This window comes from Blennius ocellaris (assembly GCF_963422515.1).
Source record: "Blennius ocellaris genome assembly, chromosome: 14".
Taxonomy (NCBI): Eukaryota; Metazoa; Chordata; class Actinopteri; order Blenniiformes; family Blenniidae; genus Blennius; species Blennius ocellaris.
In genome coordinates, this window is record NC_137663.1 from 24,268,953 (window position 1) to 24,293,663 (window position 24,711).

The 24,711-nt window shown below is 45.1% G+C and overlaps 2 protein-coding genes across 3 annotated transcripts; one reads left to right on the top strand and one right to left on the bottom strand.

Moving 5' to 3' along the window:
• Positions 1 to 741: 741 nt before the first annotated feature.
• Positions 742 to 10,782, top strand: rps6kb1a (ribosomal protein S6 kinase b, polypeptide 1a). 2 transcript variants are annotated; one of them, XM_080508214.1, is made up of 14 exons: positions 742 to 780; positions 2,266 to 2,386; positions 4,464 to 4,532; positions 4,923 to 5,070; positions 5,161 to 5,218; positions 5,989 to 6,089; positions 6,193 to 6,283; positions 6,586 to 6,676; positions 6,764 to 6,871; positions 6,948 to 7,010; positions 7,102 to 7,179; positions 7,266 to 7,373; positions 8,178 to 8,290; positions 8,554 to 10,782. In XM_080508214.1, exons 1-14 carry the CDS (start codon positions 755 to 757, stop codon positions 8,828 to 8,830), a joined length of 1,452 nt encoding a protein of 483 aa, XP_080364340.1. In that variant the 5' UTR covers positions 742 to 754; the 3' UTR covers positions 8,831 to 10,782. The 2 variants fall into 2 exon arrangements, with proteins under 2 accessions (XP_080364340.1, XP_080364341.1); XM_080508215.1 differs by having other exon boundaries at positions 764 to 780; positions 2,301 to 2,386.
• Positions 10,783 to 11,350: 568 nt separating this feature from the next.
• rnft1 (ring finger protein, transmembrane 1) lies at positions 11,351 to 15,186 on the bottom strand. The gene is made up of 9 exons (XM_080509234.1): positions 15,039 to 15,186; positions 13,526 to 13,980; positions 13,349 to 13,425; positions 13,165 to 13,265; positions 12,925 to 13,078; positions 12,648 to 12,806; positions 12,500 to 12,565; positions 12,311 to 12,412; positions 11,351 to 12,207 (listed from the first exon to the last, which is right to left on the bottom strand). Exons 1-9 carry the CDS (start codon positions 15,062 to 15,064, stop codon positions 12,073 to 12,075), a joined length of 1,275 nt encoding a protein of 424 aa, XP_080365360.1. The 5' UTR covers positions 15,065 to 15,186; the 3' UTR covers positions 11,351 to 12,072.
• Positions 15,187 to 24,711: the final 9,525 nt, after the last annotated feature.

A 24,711-nucleotide genomic window follows, 5' to 3' on the forward strand; every position in this document is an offset into this window, starting at 1 on the left:
ACAGTTTTGGCTTGAAGTCCGGAGCGTCTAATACTGTTTGTGTAGCCGCGAGTAAACAGAAAGCGGAGCTTTAAACCGCACGAATGTGAGATGTTTGGGTAAAGAATAGTGCACTCAGCCACCGAACAGTTGGTTTCACTGGAAGGAGAAAAGCGACGCAAAATAGACCGATCCGACTTGTCCGATAATGGACGCACGCGTTTAATCTGCATCGGCATTCGCCAACCTGTCGGCTCTTTCGACAATTGCTCCGAAACTCGCTCCCCGTCACAGTGCGGCTTTGTGTATGCGCGGAAAGCGGATTTGAATGCATAGTAAGCCGATGTTGTGGAAATGAAAAACTCTTGTACATCCGACCGCCGACAGGCTGAAATCCCACCGGCAGGCTAGCTGCGATGTAGCTCAACGCTTCCCCACACAAAACAGACGTTACAGCCACTCATTCCAACTTTACTGGTCATAAATAAACTCGATTTCATGAAATCACATATTGACAGTTAAGGCAAAAAGCGTGTGCCTTTTTTAATTTTTTTATTTAACTCTATAGTTAGTTTATTAGCCAGCAGGCAACCTGTTAAGTTTAACCCGGCTAAGCTACATGTGGGAATTAGTGGACATGTGAGGCAGTTGGTTAGATAAAGTCTGTGATATATGTGCATATAAATCCGCTTTTTCCCTCCCTCACATTCCAGCCCGCTTTAATGCTGTGTTGTCCTGCTGTTCCTCTTGTTCCCAGGCTCAGCTCAGTGAATACATGGACCAGTGCAGCAGCTTTGAATTGTGAGTATCTGAGCAGTTCACCGTCAGGACACACAGAGAGCAAAAGGAAGGCTTTCACTGGGGATCTACTACAACATTCAGCTATTATATAATATAGAACTGCAGTGCTTTGTTTCGACATGTGCCGTAATCTGTTTTAAGACAACACCGCTGTCCCGTCAAACCTTGAGAATCAAACCGTGACCATCAGAAAAGGGAAAGCCAACAGTTCGAGCCCCTTTGACACAACGCGTCAAGTGAGAATGCGTCGTTTTTCCGTCGCAGAAAAGTCTTGCCTTTCCACTGCAGCCTTTTTAAAACGCAACGTCGGTCTACGCAGAAACACTTGAAAATGATGTCGGCTTCATGGACGGTCACTAGTGGGAGCTGTTGGTCGTCGTTGCAATGAAACCACACGCATACCCGCAGAGATCAGTACGCAGTAAACGTTAACAATTGCGAGTTACACGGACGTTATTATGGACGGAGGAAGAAGTTTGACTGTTTTTACAGGGACTCAACTATAGAATTACCAAGTCCCAGGAGAGTATGGACTGGGAGTCATGACACTCTGGTGGCCGCCATTGTTCTTATCGTCCACACTCGCCCAGGTGTGGAAGAACTATTTACTCCGGCCTTGGTGAGCATGTACTAACTGTCTACATGGAGCCTTCAAACGGAGCCATTGTCCTGTAAACAGGGCTTTATTTTTAAATCATCTCGAGCCACCACAACAGCTCCGGTGCTCTTCAACACAGCCTGCATGAAATCCGATAACAGGCCAAGAGACAACCTCCGATTCCCATCATTTGTCTTCTCTAGTCGAAGCAATCCGGTGACCTCTGAAGTCCCTGCGAGGGACACTCGCCCTGTAAAATCGTGATATCTCGGGAGATTGCAGACTGTAATTCGGTGCGGGCTCGCTGCAGCTCTCATCTGGATCTATTTGAGGGATCGTTGTATGAAAACACTGGGGAACCACATCAGCAGGGCACCCGTCTCAACACATCTGTTTATTCCCCTCAAACAAAGCTGTGGAACCGCCCGTCACCCTCGGTTCAACCTTTACCCGCTGCTATGTTTAGGGCCTAAAAAACAGCCCTGTGCCGGGCTGGTTTGTAAACACACAGCGACGAGTGCAGAGTAGTGTTTTGATATTGTCGTTCGTCGTCTTGCTCGGAGGACACGCTCGTCATTCAGCAGCGGATCAGTATGCTGTCTTGACATTTGTAAACTCTGGGGAGTTCCCCCCCTCCCCCCGTGGGTTGATGAGATAGATTGCGATACACCTTCGACCTGAAACGCAACGAAAATTTTCCCTTTTCACTCGAAAAACGTCGTCGTTGTGTCAAAAGGGGCCTTGTAAAAAAAAAAAATCACTATCTGATGACAAAACTGTGCTGTGAGAAGTCGAGGATCTTGGTGTTTGTACTGATGTTAACATGCATGTCTTTGTTATTTTCTCATCTTTATGTTTTGTTTTGTTTTTTTTGCTTGTTTTGCCAGTAACATGGATGACTGTGAGAGGTTTGAAATTTCAGAGAACAGCGTGAACAAGGGAACAGAGCAGATCAGGCCCGAATGCTTTGAGCTGCTGAAAGTTTTGGGGAAAGGAGGCTATGGCAAGGTGAGGCGCGGGATTCCTGCTCTCCGTTTTCAACACCAACTCTGCATTTTGTGTTCCCGCCGTGCCGCCCGTATCTCCTCTGTTTGTGCGAAAAAAGTACTCAACTTTTGAACTGCGTTAGAAAGTAATCTGTGACTGTGGGAAATACCGTGTTTGTCAGTTTTCTTTGCTTGGGATCTGCTGTCACGTTACCAGCTTGTGTGGGAGGAACTTTATTGTTGTCCTGAAACTTCATCTCGTGGGGATTTTGTTTTGTTTTGTTTTTTTCTTCTTTCCCCCCGTCGAATCAAAGAGACAGAAATTCAAGTCTTACGCACTGGGATTTTCTGCAGTATTTAACGCTGTCAGTGTTGTTTATCAGCAAGCCTTTCAGTGTTTTTGTCTGAGGTGAAAATATCCTGTTGCATATTTAGTTGGAGGAGCTGGCATCCTGGAGCCAGCCCCACATTTCCCCGCATTAACACAAAGCACAACTATAATCCTCCACTCCTTTTTTTTTTTTTTGTTTTTGTTTTTTGTAGACACATAAAACAAATTAGCATTTAAAAAAAATGAATACATGCAAAAACATCCGTCTCGTTTGGATTCCGTCGTGATCGGCGTGTGGTCACTTCCTCCGCCTTCCTGCACCGGCCGACGGCGGCGCACCTCTCCGTTATTTTGGAAACATGTCTGGCCTGACATGCACAGGCACGACGCGCTCCGTCTTGAAGTGGTTTTTTGACTGCGATGACTAACGAGTCATTTTCTGTAACAAGTTGTTTTCTGGAAATTTCTCCAGCCCGCCGAGTAATCCGCCGTTTCTAACTCTGTAATTTGTTTCGCTGTTTTTAAAAACTGAGCCCACAGAATCTTTTTTTTTTTTTTTTTTTTAAAGTCCCAGATGACTGCCTATTAGGGAAAATGCAAACACAGCAGCGTCTCCTCACCTCCGCGTCCGTGTGAGAGAGGGCGTTTTGGTTTTCTTTTTTTTGTTCACAAGCATGACTAAGCATCATTTTCACGGTGGAGACAGAAGAAACCATCTGGGCTGCGCTGGCAGAGGATTAGTGACTCCACACTTCTCGCAAAACTTCAAAAGCAGTGAATTTCTTTTCCATAAAAAAAAGGACTTTAGCAGGTCTTAAATTTAATCGACAAAAGTCACTTGAGCGTTTTCACAGTGAGCGGCGTTGTGAGTGTGACCGGCTGCAGCCTGTCAGGAACCTTCGTTTTAAAGTCACGTCATGAAAATTTTTATATTTTTGGCAAAACTGGAGAATTACTCCAGAAAATGACTACGATCTCAACAAAAAAAGTAAATTTTTGTTAAACCTTCTGGTGCAAAATACAGTGAAATGTCAAAAAAAACACCTTAAAATAAAGAATGTTTTCTTTTTAGAACTTGATTGGTGGTTTTGTTGGGCTGGATTGGAGCCTGTTGCGGTCCAGTTTTGGCCGATGAGCCTTCGCTTTAACACCCCTGGCGTAGACGGTGTTTAAAATGTAGTAAGAATGACTCGGTCATCGTCACAAGATCCCACAGCAGCAACTTTCACTCCTTTCACCCACAGGTTGCAAATCATCTGCAGCGTCTTCCAATCACTTTAGAAGCAGGTCGCATTAATCATCATAAGCGGGTTGTTGTTTTCTATCAGGCTTGACATGAAAGAATCACTTTTATTTAAAATTGAAATTGAAAATAAAACAACACGGTAGCACTGTGTAATCTAACTATAATAAAACTTCAAAATCTAACAACATCTATCCATTGAGTTGCTTCATTCGGCTGACCGCAGCTCACTTCCGGTATCGAAAGTGCGAAACAGGATTTATATCTCGTTATCACTTGAAAATCTGATGCTCAATGTACGTTGTTCTCATGATATATGACGACATGTTCCACTCGTCAGTCTGTTATCGTCTGCAACACAAAGTTATCTGACAAAATATGTGATGGAAAAAAATGCTTTCTTATCTTGCTCGTATCCTCATTGTGACCTGTGCTGTCTCTTCGGACTGGATCAGGATAAATGTGACCTTTTCTGAGATCATAAGGGCTTTTTAAAAAGTCCTTATTTGGATTCTGTGTTCTCAGGTGTTCCAGGTGAGGAAGGTATCAGGTGCCACCTCCGGGAAGATATTTGCTATGAAGGTGTTGAAGAAGGTGAGTCGACAAGAGAGAACAACTTGGTTCGCTTGTCCTCAAATCACCTTTTCCAGAGGCGCCCCTCCACTGCCCCCTAGTGTACGTGTCGGGTAGTGGCGCACTGCGGAGAGATTTAATCCATGAGCATCATGTTCCCTGAAGTTGTTTTTTTAAATACGACTGTGTTTATTGATTTAATGAGACTCGTTCAAACTGTTGACATTAGCTGCAGTGCTTCTTTCAAATCATTTCTCAATTGCTTCCTGGGATTGTGTTCTTTATCCAAAATGTTCTTCATTAATTGCTGACCTTCTCTTTAATTCAGGGTTTGCGTTGCGGCCGCCATTGATTCTGAGCAGCAGGTTGACGATCGCTTTCTTTTGTTTTTTTCCCCCCACTCCCGTTCAGGCTATGATTGTGCGCAACGCGAAGGACACGGCTCACACCAAAGCTGAGAGGAACATCCTGGAGGAGGTGAAGCATCCTTTCATCGTGGACCTCATATATGCCTTCCAGACCGGGGGAAAGCTGTACCTCATCCTGGAGTACCTGAGCGGTGAGACCGGCGCCCGGTGTAGATAGTTTTGACTTCAGTCAGGTGAGTGGCTTTGGTGTGACGGACGTTGTGTGTGTCTGGCGGCTGCAGGTGGGGAGCTGTTCATGCAGCTGGAGAGAGAGGGCATCTTCATGGAGGACACTGCCTGGTGAGTGAGGTTCTCTCTTCAGTCCACCGCTGATGTGCGTCACGATTTTCAGACAAACACTGCAAAAGAAAAAGCAGAGCAACGGTAGCTCATGAAAAGTGTGTAAATAAAGCAGCTTTTTTTTTTAATCATTGGGAATAATATTAGTTGTTCACCCCTGAGTTGGACTGATGTGCGGTTGAGGCATGTCTGTCGGTTCTCACTTGTCATGACTGAAACTCATTTAAGCCGTAATGGAAAAGCAGCATTTAATAAGTCTTGATAAATTATCTGTGGTATTATTAAATCTTTTCTCTCAAAGCTGCGATTTTGTTTTATGTGACTTCTTTGGCATTGCGACAAGCACACTGTGCTTCTTTAGTTTGTTCTCTGTGAGTTAACAAATGATGAGCAGACACGCTCCGTAATGACGTCGTATTGAGGAAATTCTCATGTAGCACATTTGAATTAAGACGACATGCGGCGGTTTAAATCTTTTGTGTCATTTTGAAGAGGAGGTAAACATGTGCAGTTGACTCAGTGTTTTATAAACAAAGGCAGAAGATGAAAACAGTGATTACATGAACCAAACTGCTGAGCAAATACGGGTGTGTGTGTGTCACACTCCAAAATAACCCAGCTGACACTGAGCGTGTCACACTCTGACGACGGGGTCGCTTTTAGTGTCCACGTGTGCAGAAACACTGATGAGTAGCAGAGGGGAAATAATTGGTGTCGTTTTCTGAAAGTATGACCTTCCTTTGTTTTTGTTTTTGCTTTTTTGTTGACAGTTTCTACCTGGCGGAGATCTCGATGGCGCTGGGTCACCTGCACCAGAAAGGCATCATCTACAGAGACTTGAAGCCTGAAAACATCATGCTCAATAACAACGGTACAAAAACCTGAAGGGCCGGATCAGTCGCTCTCCTCAAACCTGTTTTTTTTTTTTTTTTTCCTTAACGCAACTTCCATCGTCTCGCTCCTTTTTCCTCCAGGACACGTGAAGCTGACCGACTTCGGTCTGTGCAAAGAGTCCATCCACGACGGAACGGTCACCCACACCTTCTGCGGAACCATCGAGTACATGTACGACACACGGTTACTGCTTATGCTAAATGCATGAGTGACGACTGTCCTCAAAAACCTGCACGTCCGCGACAGCGTTTTCAAGTCACGCCGAGTCAATTCACGTTTTCATTTCAAAAAACAAACGGCGCCCACTAGTGGGACAATGTGAAAACTGCATTCGTTTTACTTGTCAACGGGCATCGCTTTGAAAACGCAAAAATGTTTCTAAAACTAAAATGCAGAAACGACATGTGTCACTTGAAAAGCTGTAAGCGAGGCGATGGCGTCGGCTTATTTACGTCCTCCTTCTTCCTCCTCAGGGCTCCAGAGATCCTCATGAGGAGCGGACACAATCGCGCCGTGGACTGGTGGAGTCTGGGAGCTCTCATGTACGACATGCTCACGGGGGCAGTAAGTTCACGTCTCGAGACTCCCGCCGAGAACTCAAAAGGAGCAAAACCAAGCTCTCGTCCCTGACCCGCTTTTCTCTGTTCTCAGCCTCCGTTCACCGGCGAAAACCGCAAAAAGACCATCGACAAAATCTTGAAATGCAAACTCAGCCTTCCACCTTACCTCACACAAGAAGCCAGGGACCTCCTGAAAAAGGTGCGTCATGCGGAGCCTCGCCTCGGGAGGTTTTGTCTTCATGTAGACGGAAAATAACAAGTCTTTTGTTCTGCAGCTGCTGAAACGAAACGCCTCTCTGCGACTCGGCGCGGGACCGGGAGACGCTGCTGAGGTCCAGGTAGATATACATATATATATATATATATCTGCTCAGAGCACGTGGTGTTTCAGGGTACAGAGAGTTTCTAAACCCTCGTCCTCTCTTCCAGGCCCACCCTTTCTTCCGACATATAAACTGGGACGACCTCCTCGCTCGCAAAGTGGAGCCTCCGTTCAAACCGTTTCTGGTGAGTTGTGCCGCGTCCTGCAGGACCGATGCCCCCCTCCCCCGTCACCACTGACTGACCCCCCCCTCGCTGCTTTCGTTCGCCAGCAATCGGCCGACGACGTCAGCCAGTTCGACTCCAAGTTCACCAGCCAGACTCCAGTGGACAGCCCCGACGACTCCACGCTCAGCGAAAGCGCCAATCAAGTCTTCCTGGTGGGTCCTGCCGCCTCGGGGAGCGTTGGAATGAGAGGAGGGTTGCTCATGGTGGTGGTCACGAGTTTTAAGTGAAATTGTTGCCACCTGTTGCACATCAGAGCAGGTTGGTGTATTTCCTGGTCCTCATCCAGACTGAACACGGTGTGACAGACACCCGGCGTCCATCCTCAGCCTCAGACCACCGAGCTTTTTTTTTTTTTGCAGTAGTGACGTTTTGAAAACTGTGTCTGTTTTAATGTCAATGGCAGAAACCGTGAAAACAAGGTCGTTTTCACATGGAGCCACTAGTGGAGAACCGTCAGTGGTATATAAGAGGAATAAGAGACAAAGTAGTTTATTTCTCCCTAAGAGGGGAAGTTGAAGTTGTCCAGCAGCTCAAAATAAAATAACGACATAAGATCAGTCGTGACAAATAATAAATGGGTAAATGAAGAGGAACAGATGCGCGGAAATGTAAATATTTTTATTGAATGTTTTGAGAAATATATAGAAGTCATGATTACTTGCTGAGGCTGTAATAATCTGAGGTTTTGGTGTTGTTGTTTATCTGCACAGCTGCTTTGTAAGCCATTACGCACACACACACACACACATATTGTTTCTGTTTTGTCTTACGAGAACCGGTTAACTGGTCCCAGCTGCTTCCGTCCCGCCGCTTTTCCTGGAAGCTTCACTCACTGATTCGCCGCATTGCACGATCTGCCTGACTCAGCGTTCCGCTGCTCGTCGTCAGCGGCGGCTTGTTCCCTTGAAGACGTTGGGCTCAGATCTCTCTCTCTCGCTCTCTCCCTCCCTCCACAGGGCTTCACGTACGTTGCCCCGTCGGTGCTGGAAAACGTCAAGGAGAAGTTCCCCTTCGAGCCAAAGGTCCGCTCGCCGCGGAAGTTCCCAGGAAGCCCCAGAACACCCGTGAGGTAAACGGCGCGTTGTTTTGATTCCGCGACATCGCGCGATCCTTCCCACGGCGGTGACTCATTTGCCGAGCGTGTAAACGTCGTCTTGCCCGGTCAGCGTTTAGAAGTCCTAGTCACGCTCCGGATCAAACACGGGGAAGATTTGAATCGAGAAAATTTTAATTTCCCCCTTTTGCTCAGATGTTTTCAATGTTTCTCCCCCCCGGTGGTGACGCGTGTCGTTAAACCTCGAGGATGGTAAACAGACGCGTTGTTCTCTGCAGCCCGGTGAAGTTTGCGAGGGGAGGCGGCTGGCCGCGGGGACCCTCGCTGACCGGCCCCCTGCTGTCCCCCGGCGGCTCGGCGGAGCAGCCCATGGACGTCTCCGGCGTGGAGCACATGGACACGAGCGGCGGCGGTGGCGGCGGCGGCTGCTGCACCTCCGAGGCCTCCGCCCCGCTTCCCATCAGGCACCCGCCGGGCATCAAGGCCGGGCCCTACAAGAAGCAGACCTACCCCCTGAACTCCAAGCGGCCCGAGCATCTACGGATGAACCTATGACGCTCGGCTCGCCCGCAGACTTTAGCTCTCTTTCAATTCCTCTTCCTGGTTTCCTTTCCAAAGGACGTTTTCTTTTCTAGATACTGACAGTCGACGCAGATCACCAGCTCTTCCAGCAGCGCCCCCCCCCCCCCCCCGCAGCCGAGGCTCGTCCTCACATGATGTACCGGTGCTTTTTTTTTTTGGTTTGTTTGTTTTGTTTTAACCTCCCCGTCTCGGAATCGTTGTGGTGAGACGCAGCGATTCTGGCTCCAGACTTCGCGTTTGGATTTATTGGATCTCATTTCCTCGGCGTTCCTTTTAGAGGAAGCAGTCTGATGGCCTTGGTCGCTCAGGAGCCGGCGGCGCGACAGCAGCTATAAACAGACAAGCGAAACTTCATCCAGGAGCGTCGCTCACACCAAAACCGACGCCAATCGTTTCCTGTCGGAGGCCCCGCGCAGACGCACTGCTCACATTCTTTGTGTTGAATGTAAATCGACTGTAAAAGCTTTTTTCGTTTTAGTTTTTGTGTTCCTCCATTCCTTGTATTCGCGTTCACCCCGAACCCTCCGAGCCGCGGCTGGTCACCGCAGCCTCTTGGATTCAGGCCGCAGTCACGTCTCGGTTGCGTCGGGTTCGTTTTTCAAAAATCCGCACCTGCGTCCTTCCTCATAATTGCAAATCCTGGACGGACACCGCGTCCTCCTTTCAAACTACTTTCTCTAACGTCATCTCAGCCGCAGTGGAGTTATGTAATCGTCTTTTTAAGAATCCTACACATAGAGATGAAACACACAAAGAGTCAAATGTTGACGTACTGTATTTTAAGTTAATTTTTTTCAAGGCGAAGCTCATCACAGCAACCAAATGGGCATCTTTCCGTATTTCATACCAAAAAAAAAAAAAAAAGAGCAAAAAATTTCAAGGCAGCTTCAAATGAACTATGTTACTGAATATCTGCAGGAGTCGCTCCTTATGAGAAGAGAAGACAAATCTGTATTTGTTGTAACAGCGTTGATTCTTCTCGGCAAACTTATCTTGAAGGATCTTTCAGGTCCTGTGAGGCGAGAAGTTAGAAGTTGCTTCTCCAGACTCCGTGATACTGATGTTTTGGACTCATCACAGCTCCACTTCCTGGTACGTTAATCGGTCCGGAGTCAACCTCTTGATTTTCTTCCCAACGTGCCCGGTACGTTACGTTTCAGCCGTTTTAACGAGGCGTTTTCATTTGACCGTCTCGTCGCTGAAGGTTTCCACACGGTTCCAACTCGCATTCCCAGAGTCAAACGAACGGTTTCTTGTTTCCCCAAACACTCATCCTGCCGAGACCAGAGGAACTGTTGAACTTCTTTTTTTTTTTTAAGACTTAAAACCTTCCGAGAAAGACCCAACACACCTTCCTCGTGCTTCTTTTCAACTTCCGTCAGTGTCTTCTATCATTCCCCTGTATTTCTATTTATTTCGAGTGTCTCCACTGCATCGTCCAACACTATGCAAACTTGTGTATTTATTCTGTATTATTATTCCGACGAGGCCGCAGAATGTCTTGACAGTTACTTTGAACTTTTTGTACAGTAGAATTTTTTTTTTTTTTTTTATTTCCTCTCGACTCGTCTTACGGCGACCTCGGTGCAGCTTTTCTTTTCTACACCAGGATTCGGTCCGGCAGTATTTATTTGTGAAAGTCGTTCCGCTTTCTTGACTTGGACCTGCGTTCCTCCTCCTCCTCCTTCTGCTCCTGCTCTTGCTGCAGCGTCTGAAGTGAGACTTGTCGCGTTGCGAGGAAACGAATGATGCAAAAACAAGAGATGGGCGTAAATAATGTACGTTGCCGCGTGTCGTGACGGGGGAACAATCCCAAACCTTATGTCACGTCTGCTGAGGACTGACGTTCCTTCGCTTCAGTCCTGTGAGAAGATCGGTTCACTGTTCAGGTTTACAAGAGAACCGTCATATCAGACTTCCCTCGTGGGGGGGGGGGTGACATCTGGGTGCCCAGTGGGCATTTCTGCTAGTGTGTCACTCCTACACCCCCCCCCCCCCCCTCTCAAAGAATGCTAAGATGTATCATGTAAATATTAAAAATAAAAAAAAACTAATGAATGGATCTGGTTTCTGAGTTGATCCACTGCAGTAGAACCCTTAAAAAAAACCTCATTTAATTGCATTTAATGTCAAACATTAGAATTAAAAATTTATAAACTGTGCGAACATTTTAATTTACAACTTTGACGTGTTAGAATCCACAAGCTATAAAAGTGTTTCAATTGTCCGTTTATACATCGTCTGTTGTTTCGGTTTACCTCTGAAGTTTGTTTTAAAGTTTCTACACTCACCTCATAGCAAAACGTTTGATTCTGCTTATTCTGATTCCCTTCCAGTCCAAAAATCTTATTATATTTAAAGCTACAAGTGTTTCTTTTATTAAAATACTTAGTTTTTACCCTGTATTCAAGTCATTTTATCAAGATTCTTCTCATCGTTCAAATACTTGAGTCATGTTTATTTGATGCACACAAAAGGAATCCCAACTCCAAATTCAAATGTAGACTTTATTCAGATATTTTAAGGATCTAAATGGATAAAAATAACACAGTGAAATGATTTTTCATACATAAAATAGATGTTTCTCCCGGTCTTTGGTTTTTTTCTCTTTTTTTTTTACAAAAACGGGGCTCCGTCTCCCCTGTAGAAAAATAATTTATGTGTAAATCAATCTCACGAGCTTGCATGTGTTCTGTTAACCGGCTGCGAAAAGGAAACTCTCCCCCCCCCCCAAAAAAGCTGAACACACCATCGATCCAGAGCGGATCACCAGCCACCTGCTTCTCACCTCACCAGCAAACATTCAAGACCGACATTCAGAATTTAACAAGGACATTCCCGAGGATTTAGAAATAAACTAAAATTATATGGAAACACAAGAAAAATTGAACAAATAAAAGGAAAGAGAAAAAAGGGGTAAAAAAAAAAAAAAAAAGCCTGTGTCTTGTTTGTTTGATTAGGAAAGTGTCAAATACTTATTTCATAAAATTCCACTCCATATTAACAGGAGGAAGGTTGAATAAAAGTAACACAAAACGGGAGGGAAAATACTAAAAGGTGTCAAAATAATTAACTTTCACCGACTCCGGTCCGAAACCGACTAATCAAACAGTGTGTGCGACGTAACGGCTGTTTGAAGCAAAATAAAGAAATCACATGTTGCATACAAGCCAAAAGCCCAGAGCCCCCTCCTCCTCCTCTTCCTCCTCCTCCCCTCAGTAAATCTGCAGGTGAGGCGACGTGGCGCCGTCCCGCCACTTGTACACCTTCTCCGTGATGACGGTGCGGCAGAGCGGGCAGCTCTTCTCTCGGTTGAACCACAGAGCGATGCATTCGTCGCAGAAGATGTGCTGCGAGGAGAACAAATTCGTCACATCTGAACGGTCAATCAAAAGAGTCATTTTCATGTCGGAGAGCGGCATGGCATGGCGTGGCGCGGCGCGGCGTTCCTACCTGACAGATGAGCGCTCGGGGATCCCGGTACTCTCCCTGACAGATGGGACAGACGTCCCCGGCCTCGCTGCACTGGCTCCTGGAGGCCGCCGAGCCCGTGTGCTGACGGGAGAAACACAGGCAACCCTCAATACGGCTGTTTCAGAGTCTGAGCGTTGGCGTTTGAACCCCTGACCACTGACCACTGACCTCGCCCACGAGAAACAGCCTCACAGTTTTCAGTAGAGACGTCCACTGGCCGTACAATCCCAAAAGCTAAAAACAAAAACAAACGGTCTCTTTTGCCATTCAATAGCAACAACGAGAAAAACACAGTGAAGTTTGGGGGGGGGGGCACCTTCAGTATGAGGTAGAGCAACGCCAGCACGACGCCCAGGGTGAGCTCGGGAGCCCCTTCGCTCTCCTGGTAGGTCACCAGGTAGCGGAACCACAGTGGGAGAGGAGCTGTGGCCTGGTGCACCTGACCCAGCTCCTCCGTCAGCATCAGCCAGCGGCCCTGGAGGGTGGGGGGAGGGGTCAGGGGAGTGAACAACATCACACTGGAAGGGTTCATGTCCAAACTGTCCCCCCCACCCCCCGTCATCTAACCACTGTGTCCAATCGTCCCGTCATACCTGGGCTCTGTAATTCACCAGTGCGGAGGGCAGCAGCAGAATAAGGCACTTAATTCCCATAAAGAAGAACTTTATGACGTAGTTGGTGATGCCGACTGCCCACAGCGTCTCCCAGAAACCCAGCGGCTCGATGGCCGGACTGAGGAAGATGAGGCTGGGTGGGGGGGGGGGGAGAGAACAAACCGTGAGCGACCCGGACCGCGCAGACGGAGCCTTTTCCCACCGCTCGTTGAGTCTTACCAATTGTAAAGTGTCTCAGTGAGAAAAGTGTAGTAAAGCAGGAGGCTGGAAGAGATCAGAAAAACGAGCTGCCACACGCACTGGAGCTTGGAGTGGCGATCCTGTTGGGAGGCGCACGGGGGACGGTTAGCGGATCAAACGGAAAGCAGTCGTGAAAGAATCCCAACTCTTGATCCCGACTCACCTGAAGAAAGACTTGAGCCTGAATGTTTTTATTCACATATAAAAAGGTTGTGAAGAGGCCCACTCCCACTGCGAGGCCTGTCGGAGGAGAAACATGACAAGAGGTGTTGTGTGGTGACTTTGCTTCGTGTGTGTGTGTGTGTGTGTGTGTGTGTGTGTGTGTGTCGCCAGTCCTCACCCAGAGCGTGCTGGATGACCAGTTTGGAGCACAGTATGACGAGGAAGGGCAGGCTCTTCTGGAGCCAGCGGAACAGACACCGGAGCTCCGACAGGGACGTGCTGGCCTCGCCCGAGTCCGGGTCGGAGTCGCCCGGGTCCGCCTCGGACTCGGAGCCGGCGTGGTGGTGCGCCCGGTGGTGTCCGTGCGAGTGGGAGTGGCCGTGGGAGCCCACCCTGGACCTCCTGGACGACGCGCCTCCCGTCGACTCGCCCAGCCCGCCGGGCATGGTGACCCGCACCTCGCCGCCCTCGGGCCCGCCGGCGGCGGCGGCACTGTGGACCGGCGCTCTGCCGAGGAGCTCCGGCTGCAGAGTCAGCGACAAACCGTTTCCTGCGTGGTCGTCCCGCTCATTCGAATGTGGCTGCATCACAGCAGGAGAGTCCCTCAGTTTTACTGCTCTTCTGGAATCACTCCTGGGACACGGGACGATAAAACATTCATGTCTCCGCGTGTGAGTAAAGCCAACTGCGATCATTCAGTGTCGGGTGGGATTTACTCTTCTGTTACTTCTGGACAGTTGAGAGTCATCAAATGCATGTTTTGCTCTACGGGAGGAAACTGGAACATGCAAACTCTAAACAGAATATCCCCCCCGAGCCCAAGCCACACTGGATCGCGACACTGCAGCTAATAAAACACAGTAAGGTCCATAAATATTTGGACGGAGAAACAATTTCTAGCTTTTCAGCGCTGTAAAACAGCCCAATCGATTTAGAATGAAACAAAGTACAAACATCACACACGGTGTATAAACAGTTAAACTAGGTGAACGGTGACTTCCGAATTTTTTAAAGGGACCAAAAGTAAATCGTCATCAATCATATTGAAGCAGAAAGTCTAAATCTAAAGCACATCCTGATCATGGTGGTGTATTTCAATCTTGCTTGCTTGACCATCTTCATGATTTCTATTAGTCTTTATGTATAAATCTTGTTTCCGATCTTAATCATGCTTTTACCCTTTGTTTTCATTATATGAAACAAACGTATGGTGTCTGTTTAAGTATTTCTGAGGTCAGATTTTACTTACTGAACTCTTTTCATGGGCTTTCAATTTCAGATCTACTGCTGCTGTCCTTGGGTTTGATCAAATAGGAATTTCTTTAGATAATGACAGCTCTGGGGGAATTCAGGGAAGATGACTGACAGAGGAATTGTTAGACAGGCAGTGACGACTTCATTCTGATGTCGATCACTGGTCTTATAACAGCTGTAACAGATGTTTACCTACTGAGGCATTATTTTGACATCTTAGACCTTAGTGTCAGGCAATTTGATGAGCGTTTCAGTTGACTTATAACAAAAAAAAAACTATTGAATCGACAGTACTCCTCCTCATCACGATCCCCTCTTAACACCCCTACAATCGCCACGAGCTGTCAAAAACTAAAAAACAGCTGATCAGAGGAGCAGCGGTTAGCATTAGCGGCGAACATTATCATTCATTATTTTCCGTCAAAGCTTCCGCTCACCTGTCATTCTGTACACGGAGTTTCATGGTCAGCCGCCGGTCTCCATCTAGTCCCCAAGCCGAGGCGCCAAAGGAAACAAAAACAAACGAAAAAGCAGAAAGAAGCTGTTAGCTTTCAGGCTAACACGTTAGCTGCCCTATCAGACATCTTGACGTAGTTTGACGGCGGCGACTTCTTCTGCCTGCAGTTTTCCGTTGTGTTCATGTAAAACCATGCAACACCACCATCTAGCGGAGAGTTATGGGACTATAGATAGATGGATGGATAGATAGATAGATGGATAGATAGATAGATAGATAGATAGATACAACATAATTTTGTATGTACGACTTTCTTCATCCCTTCGTTTAAATGTATTTAATCATTTAAAATGAAGGTTCTTAATCACTTTGCTTCAACGTTTTCCCACATTTTAATAAAGCACTGGGAATTCCCTGAATGGTGCAATAAAAATACATTTAGCCTTTCTTAGTATAAAATAATTATGAAAATTCCACACACAACTTTCCAGAAATTAAAACAAATATATAAATTAATAGAATTAAAAACAGTACGAGTATAATTTCACTTGGTTTAATCTGTAACCAATTATATTTTACCCGATCTCTTGGTGATGAGTCGTTCTGATTGGTTGATCAACTAAAGAGGGCGGGGCTTAGACAATTTTGTTTATCGAACACACCTGTCGAGGTAATTAAGGATGACCTTCACTTTGTGGACCTTCAATCCACAAAACAGCAACGGTTTACCCCCCAAGGAAAACTTGAGATGTCAGCAGGACACAAGCTGCTTTGGTCTGCAGGTAATTTCTGTTTAAAATGCAATGAGATGGAAAAAATTATGAACTTCTTGGTTAAGCTAGACTGTTACTAGAACTATTGAGCTTATGTTTACATTGATTAAAAAACATACTACCTTCAAAATCTTTCAGGCTGGCAATATCTTGATTAAAAAAGTAATCCTGCCGCGAAACACACTTGAAAAATGTCCAATATTTAGAATGAAGGCTGTTCAAATAGGCTTCCTCTGGAGAATTAACTATCATAAAACAGATATACATTCACAGATTTAAATTATGACAAAATGCTGTGAAAATGTCAACAAATAAACAATTTCATAAAATCCTGTTTTAATAAAGTTATATGTGACTGATATGAATGATCAAACAGTAATTTGAGCACATTTTGTGGACAGATTGGAGGCATTGCTGCTCCTTCTGATTGTCAAAATAGGCTCCTAGGATTCATTTCATATATTAAATGGATTTTTAATAGCCCCTTGAATTTGTAAAGTCACTGTACTACCGAACTGAAGTCCTGTAAATTCATCAACCACTTTATTAGGAACACTTGCACAAGCTGGTCCGGTCCTGGAGGAGAACCATAGAATCTGTCCTGACAGACGTCATGATGACGAGGTGTGTTCAACCTGTGGCTCACTGGATTATACCGAAATCAAACAGTTGGTCTTGTTTCCATTTGATTTATGCACTGAAACTGATGCACAAAAACTGCAAATAATGCCTCTGGGAGGAAAAATCGTTAAAATGCTGGAAAATGAGGTTGAAACCTCTAAAATCAGGTAAGAAAACAACTGAAAATGTAAGGAAATGTTTCAAATCCCAAATTGCAATTGAAACATCATAAATGCGGCATAAGACACATGGCCAAGCTGTTGTTTACTACGTAAGTCTCTATTTGTGAACCTGAGAACTGATCAGTGTGTTGAAACACTCTCACTGTGTGAATATCACTCACTATATATATATATATATATATATATATATATATAGGTATTGAAGGGTCTCCTCTCTTCAGCTCCCAGTTGGCATCAAACCCACGCTGGTTAGTCAGACTGCTGTCCTGCTGGGGCTTCGTCTGTTTGGCCTGGCGGCGTGAATGTGTTGCCCCACGCAGCCGAGGTTCCCTCCGACGGCTCTTTAACTGCAGTGAAAGGGAAAGAAATAACCTGCCGAGTGTGTGAGGTGACTTGTCATCGCGTGAGAATTCATATTATTATTTTAAAAGCTGTATTGCAGTAATGACATTGACCGTTAAAGCAGGTTTGTTTGTGAAACAATCTCCATGTTTGACTATATATTATAAAGCAGAGTTGTCGTATTTGCAGTTTCGTGTCAGTATGAAGGTATTCAAACATGTTTGAAGCCACTTTCTGAACATCAGAGTGAGTGTGTGTGTGTGTGTGTGTGTGTGTGTGTGTGTGTGTGTGTGTGTGTGTGTGTGTGTGTGTGTGTGTGTGTGTGTGTGTGTGTGTGTGTGTGTGTGTGTGTGTGTGTGTGTGTGTGTGTGTGTGTGTGTGTGTGTGATGTTGCCGCCTTCATGGAGGCGGTTGCGGAACATTTTCGAAAAGTTCCCCGTTGGAAGCCGTTTTTAAAAAGTTGCATTTCCAGGGCCTCTGAGTACCGTTGTCATGGAAACGGACCCCCAAAACGCAACCAGATGTTCAATTTTCACTTCTAAACGGGGCCTTATCTTGTTCTTTCAGTGATAAATGTGACTCGTAAAAAAAATAAAAAATGGTTCAGTGGTTAAAACAGTTAAACCTGTTGGAGTCTGTTAAAATACCTCAAAGTTCCTGCTGCAGAAAACTGGCTCGGTTGGCTAATAACAGGTTTTTTTTTCTAATTTTAGTGTTACAAGTGCTAACATTTGCTTTCTTGGAGTGAATTGCTGTAATCCGGTGGGAAAGTTCCTGAGAACAATAACGAAAGCAGCAGAGGCTGAGATGTCCATAATTTTAGAATAAAAACAATAGAGGCTGGTTTTCAAATGATGCATTAACATTGTTAATCACACCGGCACGGTGGAGGAACATTCAGTGATTCTGCAATTAGTCTCGTTCTCCACTCAGGCCTCCGACGTGCGTGTTGTTGGTTTTCGCCCGCTGCCTGGTGCGTCCGGGCCTCCAGCCAGACGTTGGCTTCTTTTCACAGCTGCCCGCCTCGTCGCTCTCCTGCAGGCTCCCGATAGGATCCACTACCGCTTTAGAAATTAGGGAAATCAAAGCTGGAAGAGAGGGGGGTCGACTGTTGAAGGTCTCACAATCTGCGTGTGTCTTTCTAATTATAGAAGATTTTAAATGCGCCAAGTATTGAAAGTTAAATGAGACTTGTCAAATGCATCAAACCAAGACGTTGAGCACGGCTGTCAAACTACTTTCTACTAACTCACAGTTTCATCTCGATTGGCGCCGGACCGGTAAAATAGAGCCATAATCACCTTTAAATTTCAACTTTAAAGTGTTTTTCTTTGTCGTGACTCAGACTATACGTCAGGAAAATGTCTATATTATAACAAAAGGATTACAGAAAAGGACTACAATGTATATATAAAGCCAAGTTAATATTAACATACGAAGTAAAGTAGAAAAGAACTCTCCTATAGCGTTGTCTGGTATGGCCGTCCCTGTTGAAATGGCCCGAGGCGGTTCCACCTGCCCGTTCCTCCCGCCTCCAGCTCACCGCTCACAACGAGCAGCGACTGGTTAATTCTCTCTGACACGCAATCCTACGGTGGAGGACGATATGTGAGAGGAATTCCTTTCCTCTCCTGTAAGAATATGGCGTCGATTTACAGTCGGCGTGACGAGGGCCGTATAAATCTCTACCTGAAAGCCAAGTATTGGTATGAGTTTCTTCATTTTCATTGAGGTGGGCTCATCAGTGGCTGTTTGTTTTTACATCGTCCCCCCCCCACCCCCCTTCCGATGCATCTGGCAGACGCTGGATTTACATGAGCACATGTTGCCACGTAACCATGTCTTGTAAACGTCATTTGGCCCGATCAGGCAGAGTCTCTGGCTCTCAGGGTGTTTTTACACATTTCTGGATCGTCGCCAAACGTTTCTCAACGTCGGCACTTTCCTCAGGCCCGGTCGTGTTTTCCTGCACTGCAGAATTCATGGCGCCCCCCCCCGTGACCTGCAGGTACGTTCTCTTTGCTCCCGCAATCCAAACCACATGCTTAATTGATTAAATGTCTATAAATCCACCGCCGGAGCAGAGAAGCGTCTCCCTCCGAGGAGCGTGAGGAAAATATGAAGCTTCTGGTTTGGGAAATCTCTGAACAATTTTTCTATTTTTTGGGGGTAAATGGCCAAATCGAGATGATATTTTAGTCACTGAGGCAACAGCGGACAAGCGTCCTGCTAACTTCTGTTCTGTTCTGTCGCTCCTTGTATTATTTTTCTACTTTTCTGTTATTTATCTATTTATTGTGATCATTATTTTGTTTTATTTTATTCTATTTAATTTAGTTTTTCATTTATTCATTTATTTATTTATTTATTTGCCTCAAGTTTTGTTTTTAGCGAGTGGGTCACTTGCTTCCCTTAAAGTGCAAGTAGACTGTGTGTGTGGGGTTGATTCTTGCAATAATGTGCATTATGCTTTAATGACCTCTCTATGTACAGGTCTTGTTTAAATCATTTGATTTAAACAAGACCTTTCATCATAATAACATTTAACGTTTCTGTCCTATAGATACGGTCGGTTATTATGCCGAGTCTTTACCAGATATTTGCAGCCTGTCCTCGATGCGTTCCGCTTTCTATTAACCGAGAGCGCCGCCGCACCTCCACAGACCAAAGTTTTTAAAGCGTCGGACTGAAGATGGAGGCCTGCCAGTGACGGGAAAGACTCGCTGTCAAGTCCTCTTGGCACACTCATGCACACACTGTCAACGGCGTACACACACACACACACACACACACACACATACAGTGTCTCGGACTAAATGTGCAGCTGCAGCGTATGCAGAGCAGCACGTGTCCCGCAGGAGACGTCCTTGTTTGTAAGTCGGCTGGCCTGTATTTCAGTCGCACACGGTGCTGCAGTTACATACATATTGATGAAATGAAGCTCAAACACAATTAGAGGATTCTTCGTGACACTTGAAGAGAGACTCAGTGTTGCTTCCTGGATTCTGATGTGTGCGTGTGTTTTTATTTAATATATATATATACTACCAGCTACTTCTAAGCAAGTCATTCATAGATGGTTGTCCTTGTCATAATGGCCTCATTGTGCTGCCGACGTGTCTTCAGACTTCCAGCCTGTTAGTCCTGTTGAAAGAGAACAATACAGAGCGGCAGCCCGTTCGGCTTCTCGCTCTCGTCTTTCACCCTCAAGTAGTTTCTGAGATACGGAGGCCAACTCCCCTTTTACCTCTCTGTTTCTGTGAAGTTTCTTCCTTTAAACATTATTTAGACTAAGAGAAAGCTTCTTGTTCCACCTCATAAACACACAAGCAGCAAACATTTCACACGGGTCTAATGGGATTTTAATTCTTCGTAATTTTTTTTTATGGACGTCCTGAGAGGGTTGGGGCCAAATTGGCCGAATTTCAACAAATCGAGCGATTGAGCTGATTTATTTAGGTTTTTTTTACAACGGCGGCTGTAAACTAACCACCGTTTGAGGAATCCCGTCAACCTGGAGTGACAAACATGAGACCCCTGGCCCAAACCCGTCTCACAAGAGGCTCCAATCCGCCGCCAAACCACCAAGCAAAGGGTAAAACATTTTAAAGGTAACAGATTTATTGGGAAACGCGAGTTTTTGGGACATTTCAATGTATTTTGCACCAGAAGGTTTGACTAAAATTGACTTTTTATTGCGAATTTTTGGCCACAATTGTTTGGTTTGCATAAATAGACATTTTCTTTATGGTAAAGTTTGGATTGAAATATTATTATTATTATTATTATTATTATGGAACTATATACAGAGTCTTTGGTTCCAGTGCACTGCTGCTGTGTCCTTTTGAAAGCTAAACTAAAGGCGCCCGTAGTCCACTGACTAATGCAGATGGCTTTATAAATCTGCAGCGAACTCGCTTGTAACATCACACACACACACACACACACACACACACACACACACACACACACACACACACACACACACACACACACACACACACACACACACACACACACACACACACACACTCCTTTCAAACAGGAAGTGAGCACTGCTAGTTTTGTTGCAGACATCTGGAGCTCTGATGATCTCGTTGAAACATCCTGTGACACCGGCAGTGTCTCATTGACTCCAAATTAATAATAATAATAATTAAAAAAAAAACTGATTTTAATATCAGTCCTCGGTGAAACTCAAGTGGGATTCGTCCGCATGTCTGGAGCTTGTTACTGTTATTTTATTGTTCAATCTGAGTTTGTGCTGGAGGCTCCTCTTGTGCCTGCAGCCTTTCCTCAGTATCCAGAGTCTCTGGGTCACAAGACTTCCACACCACTAAAATCAGGTTCCCATCTCCAACACCTACAGACAATTTTCTTTCTTCTTTTTTTTTTTTTGCAGCTTGACTGTAAAGGAAGGAAGGTTTTCACCATGGATAACACTTGTATTTATTATATATTGCCCCCCCCTCCATCAATTCTAACATCTTTGTGTATTTTTTTGTTCTTTTTTCTCCAAACACACCGGAGTCTGACCTCGCTGTTGTTTCCTTCTGACCCATTTCTGTTGAGGTTCTCCTTTCCTCCGCCGTGGTAAAAGCAGGTTAATGCACTGCGGCCGCGAGAGCCGTTTCGCCGGCTCCGTAATTGTGTTATTGCACTGTAGAATTGTCAGCGGAGTTGCGCTGCCCCAGTCAAGACATCCGAGCCAAGTCTGTGGAGGGGAGGTTAACCTGACGAATAAATTGCGATCTGCCAAGATGAATGGGGCTCAGCAGAGAGCAGATGAGGAGAGCGGCGACCTGACATCTCTTCTGACAGACTTCGTACATACCCAGTCATCTTTCTTTCTTTTTTTTTTTTTCTTTTCGCGCTCCCTTCCTCTGTACATGGTGCCAGCTGCTGCTTCCTCTGATGTCTTAGTGGAGTTGCCAGGGATGTACTCGTGGGCATCAGACACGGTTTCTGAACTACCTGCACTCTTCAACGCCATCAGACGCCAACCCAATCGGCGGGGATCTCGCCGACATCCTGTAATAAGTGTACTTGCATGTTACATTATGTGAGCGCAGGGGCTGCAGCTTGTTTGAGTCCTTGTTTCTTTATGCACCAGTGGCTCAGTAATACACCGATCAGCTTCTACATTAAATCCACTGACAGCAGAGTGGAAAAAAACAACAAAAAAACCTCTGATTATCGAGACGCTGACACCTGCCAAGGATGTGGGATTCATTAGGCTGGAAGTGAACCGTCAACCTTTCAATATGATGCGATGGAAGCATGAAGAATGTGAACAATCCAACAACGGCTGGATTGATTGCTTAAAGTATACAGATTGAATAGGAGATGAAATATGTGATGTAATCAATGCTATTTAAAGTAAATGAGTACTTAATATTTAATCTCACAATGGAGACGTGTAATGATAGTTGTTATGATACTGAAGATTATCTGTTCGTGTGAATGTGTTTGTCTGTGTTATAGACTGGGGACATGTTCAGGATGAACACAGCCTTTTCTTCCTCGTCCGGTTGACTCGCATCTGGACAAAGAAAGTATAAAAGATGAATCGCTGGATGGATATCTCTCCTCCCCGGGCCTGTCTGAGTTATGTTGATGGGAAAGGGTTCCTGTGAATGTGTGGGAGGCTCGGTTTTCTATTGCTCTGCCTTTTATTTTTGTCTGTATATCTCCAGAGGACCTGGGGTTGGTTTGTTTTTGCCCAGGTTAAGAAAGCAAATGTTCTTGCTGGCATTGCAGCTCTGGTATGAAACTGCCTTTAATGTGAGCAGAAGGGTTTTTCTTCTGTTTAGATTTATTGTTGGAATCATTGTGTTGTTTCAGCTAATCGTGTTACTGATAAGATTTAAGAGCGGGAAAAACACGACTGATGTAAATCAGGGGCAAGAGAAAAAGCACTGTGCTTTCTAAAAATGGAAGATTCTTGGGACAAGGGCAAAGTTTCTCCAGTTTTATTTTACCACCATAAGCCCATTTGAATTAAGTCCAAATGAGGATAAATTAATGAATGGATCTGTTTAGTCCTTCATTTTGGCTTCTGTAGCTAAAAGTGGTAACTTATTACACGACAATGTTTCAGGTGACGACACCGAATCCATTAAAAAAAGGGAGTGTGTTTACACTGCAGCAGTGGACACACTGACAACCATGTAGTTAGTATGCCAGGCCACAGGAGGGCGCTGTTGCTTGATTTTGTAATGAAACCACACAGACGTGTGCAGAGAACAAATCGCTATAAACGTGAGAACAATGGAGAGAACGACGCATCGGCGGCTATCAGGGGCGAGTCTCAACTATAAAACTACTGATGTGGACGATAAAACTAGAATACAGACTGCGAGTCATACCAATACGGGGGCCGCCATGTTTGTTTACAAGTGGAGGGGAGGGGGAGAGGTGTGCGCATGCGCAGTAAAAGCACTCCATTGGAGACCTTGAAAAATATTATAGTCAAAAAGACTGTTGAGGCAAAAATGAAAACTGCAAAAGTCAGTCCACTATACAAAACTGGACAACAATTCACTCTTTCTTTACGACCCACAATTTTCCAAAATCTTAGATAAACTATTTACATATTGGACTAATTTCTTGATAAAAACAAACTGCTTCCTAAAAGCCAATATGGATCCCAAAATCAGAATAGCCGAGTATATTTCAAGTTTCCTTTAGGCGTCATGGGTATTTTAGCAATTCATTTTTTTTAACAGTACAATTTAGCATTTCTGCTGCAGTCCTATTTCTTTTTCAGATACTTTATCTTTCCTGTACGTTACTTATTTGTTTGTTGCTAATGTAACTACATAACCTTTAATGCTTACTGGAGAATCTACTTTAATATATCATGCATTAAAAAAAAGGGGGGGGGGGGGGGGTAAAATAGACAGATTGAATTTATATTTGATGTTGGTACAATCCTGCCTTTCAAAACGCCAGCAGAATTCAGTCTATATCACTTTAAAAAAAATGTTTTATCTCCTCACTCCCTAAAGGGACGGGAACAATTTATAGCGTTGCATACAGACATAAAAGGGAGTGTTACTGTGTGCAGCAGCATCAAATATTACCTCAAGCCTCGCACATATATTGTATGCATCATAAAGGCAGAACTGCAGAGCGTTCAAAGACACTGAAGGACAGAATTTACCTGACACTTCCTCAGTGGAAAGGTTTTTTTTTTTTGTTTTCTTATTGTAATGGCCAGCAGGTGGTGCTGTTTGATAAGTGAAGATAATGTTTGAATATTACATGAGAAATGTAAAATTGATCTACAAACGACAACTCAGTGGTGACTTTAGCAATAATGTCTTCACTGATAAGTTGTGGGGTTTTCTTTATATATTTGGCTGCTGTTAATCAGCCACTATAAACATAAATATGTCGAGGTTCACGTGGCGGAGACGTCCATAACGCAGGCCGACGGGGGCATTAACGTCGTCTCGTGCTCCTGGTCCCTCCACACGTCACACCGGTGGCCACCAAGGTGAAAAGAATCGTTCCACGGCGACCTCCGAGCCTCGCCACTTATCCAGAACGTGCCTCCATCTTCCCTGTCACAAGTTTGTGGCACTTTTAGTTCTATTCATCTTAATAGATGTGCTGCTGTAGAGCAACACACAAAAAAAAAAAAAAACCCGGCCTTATCGGCCACAACGCGGCCCCTAAATTGTCAATCTGATCGATGTGTGCCGGTTGGATCCAGGCCACCGCATCAGTC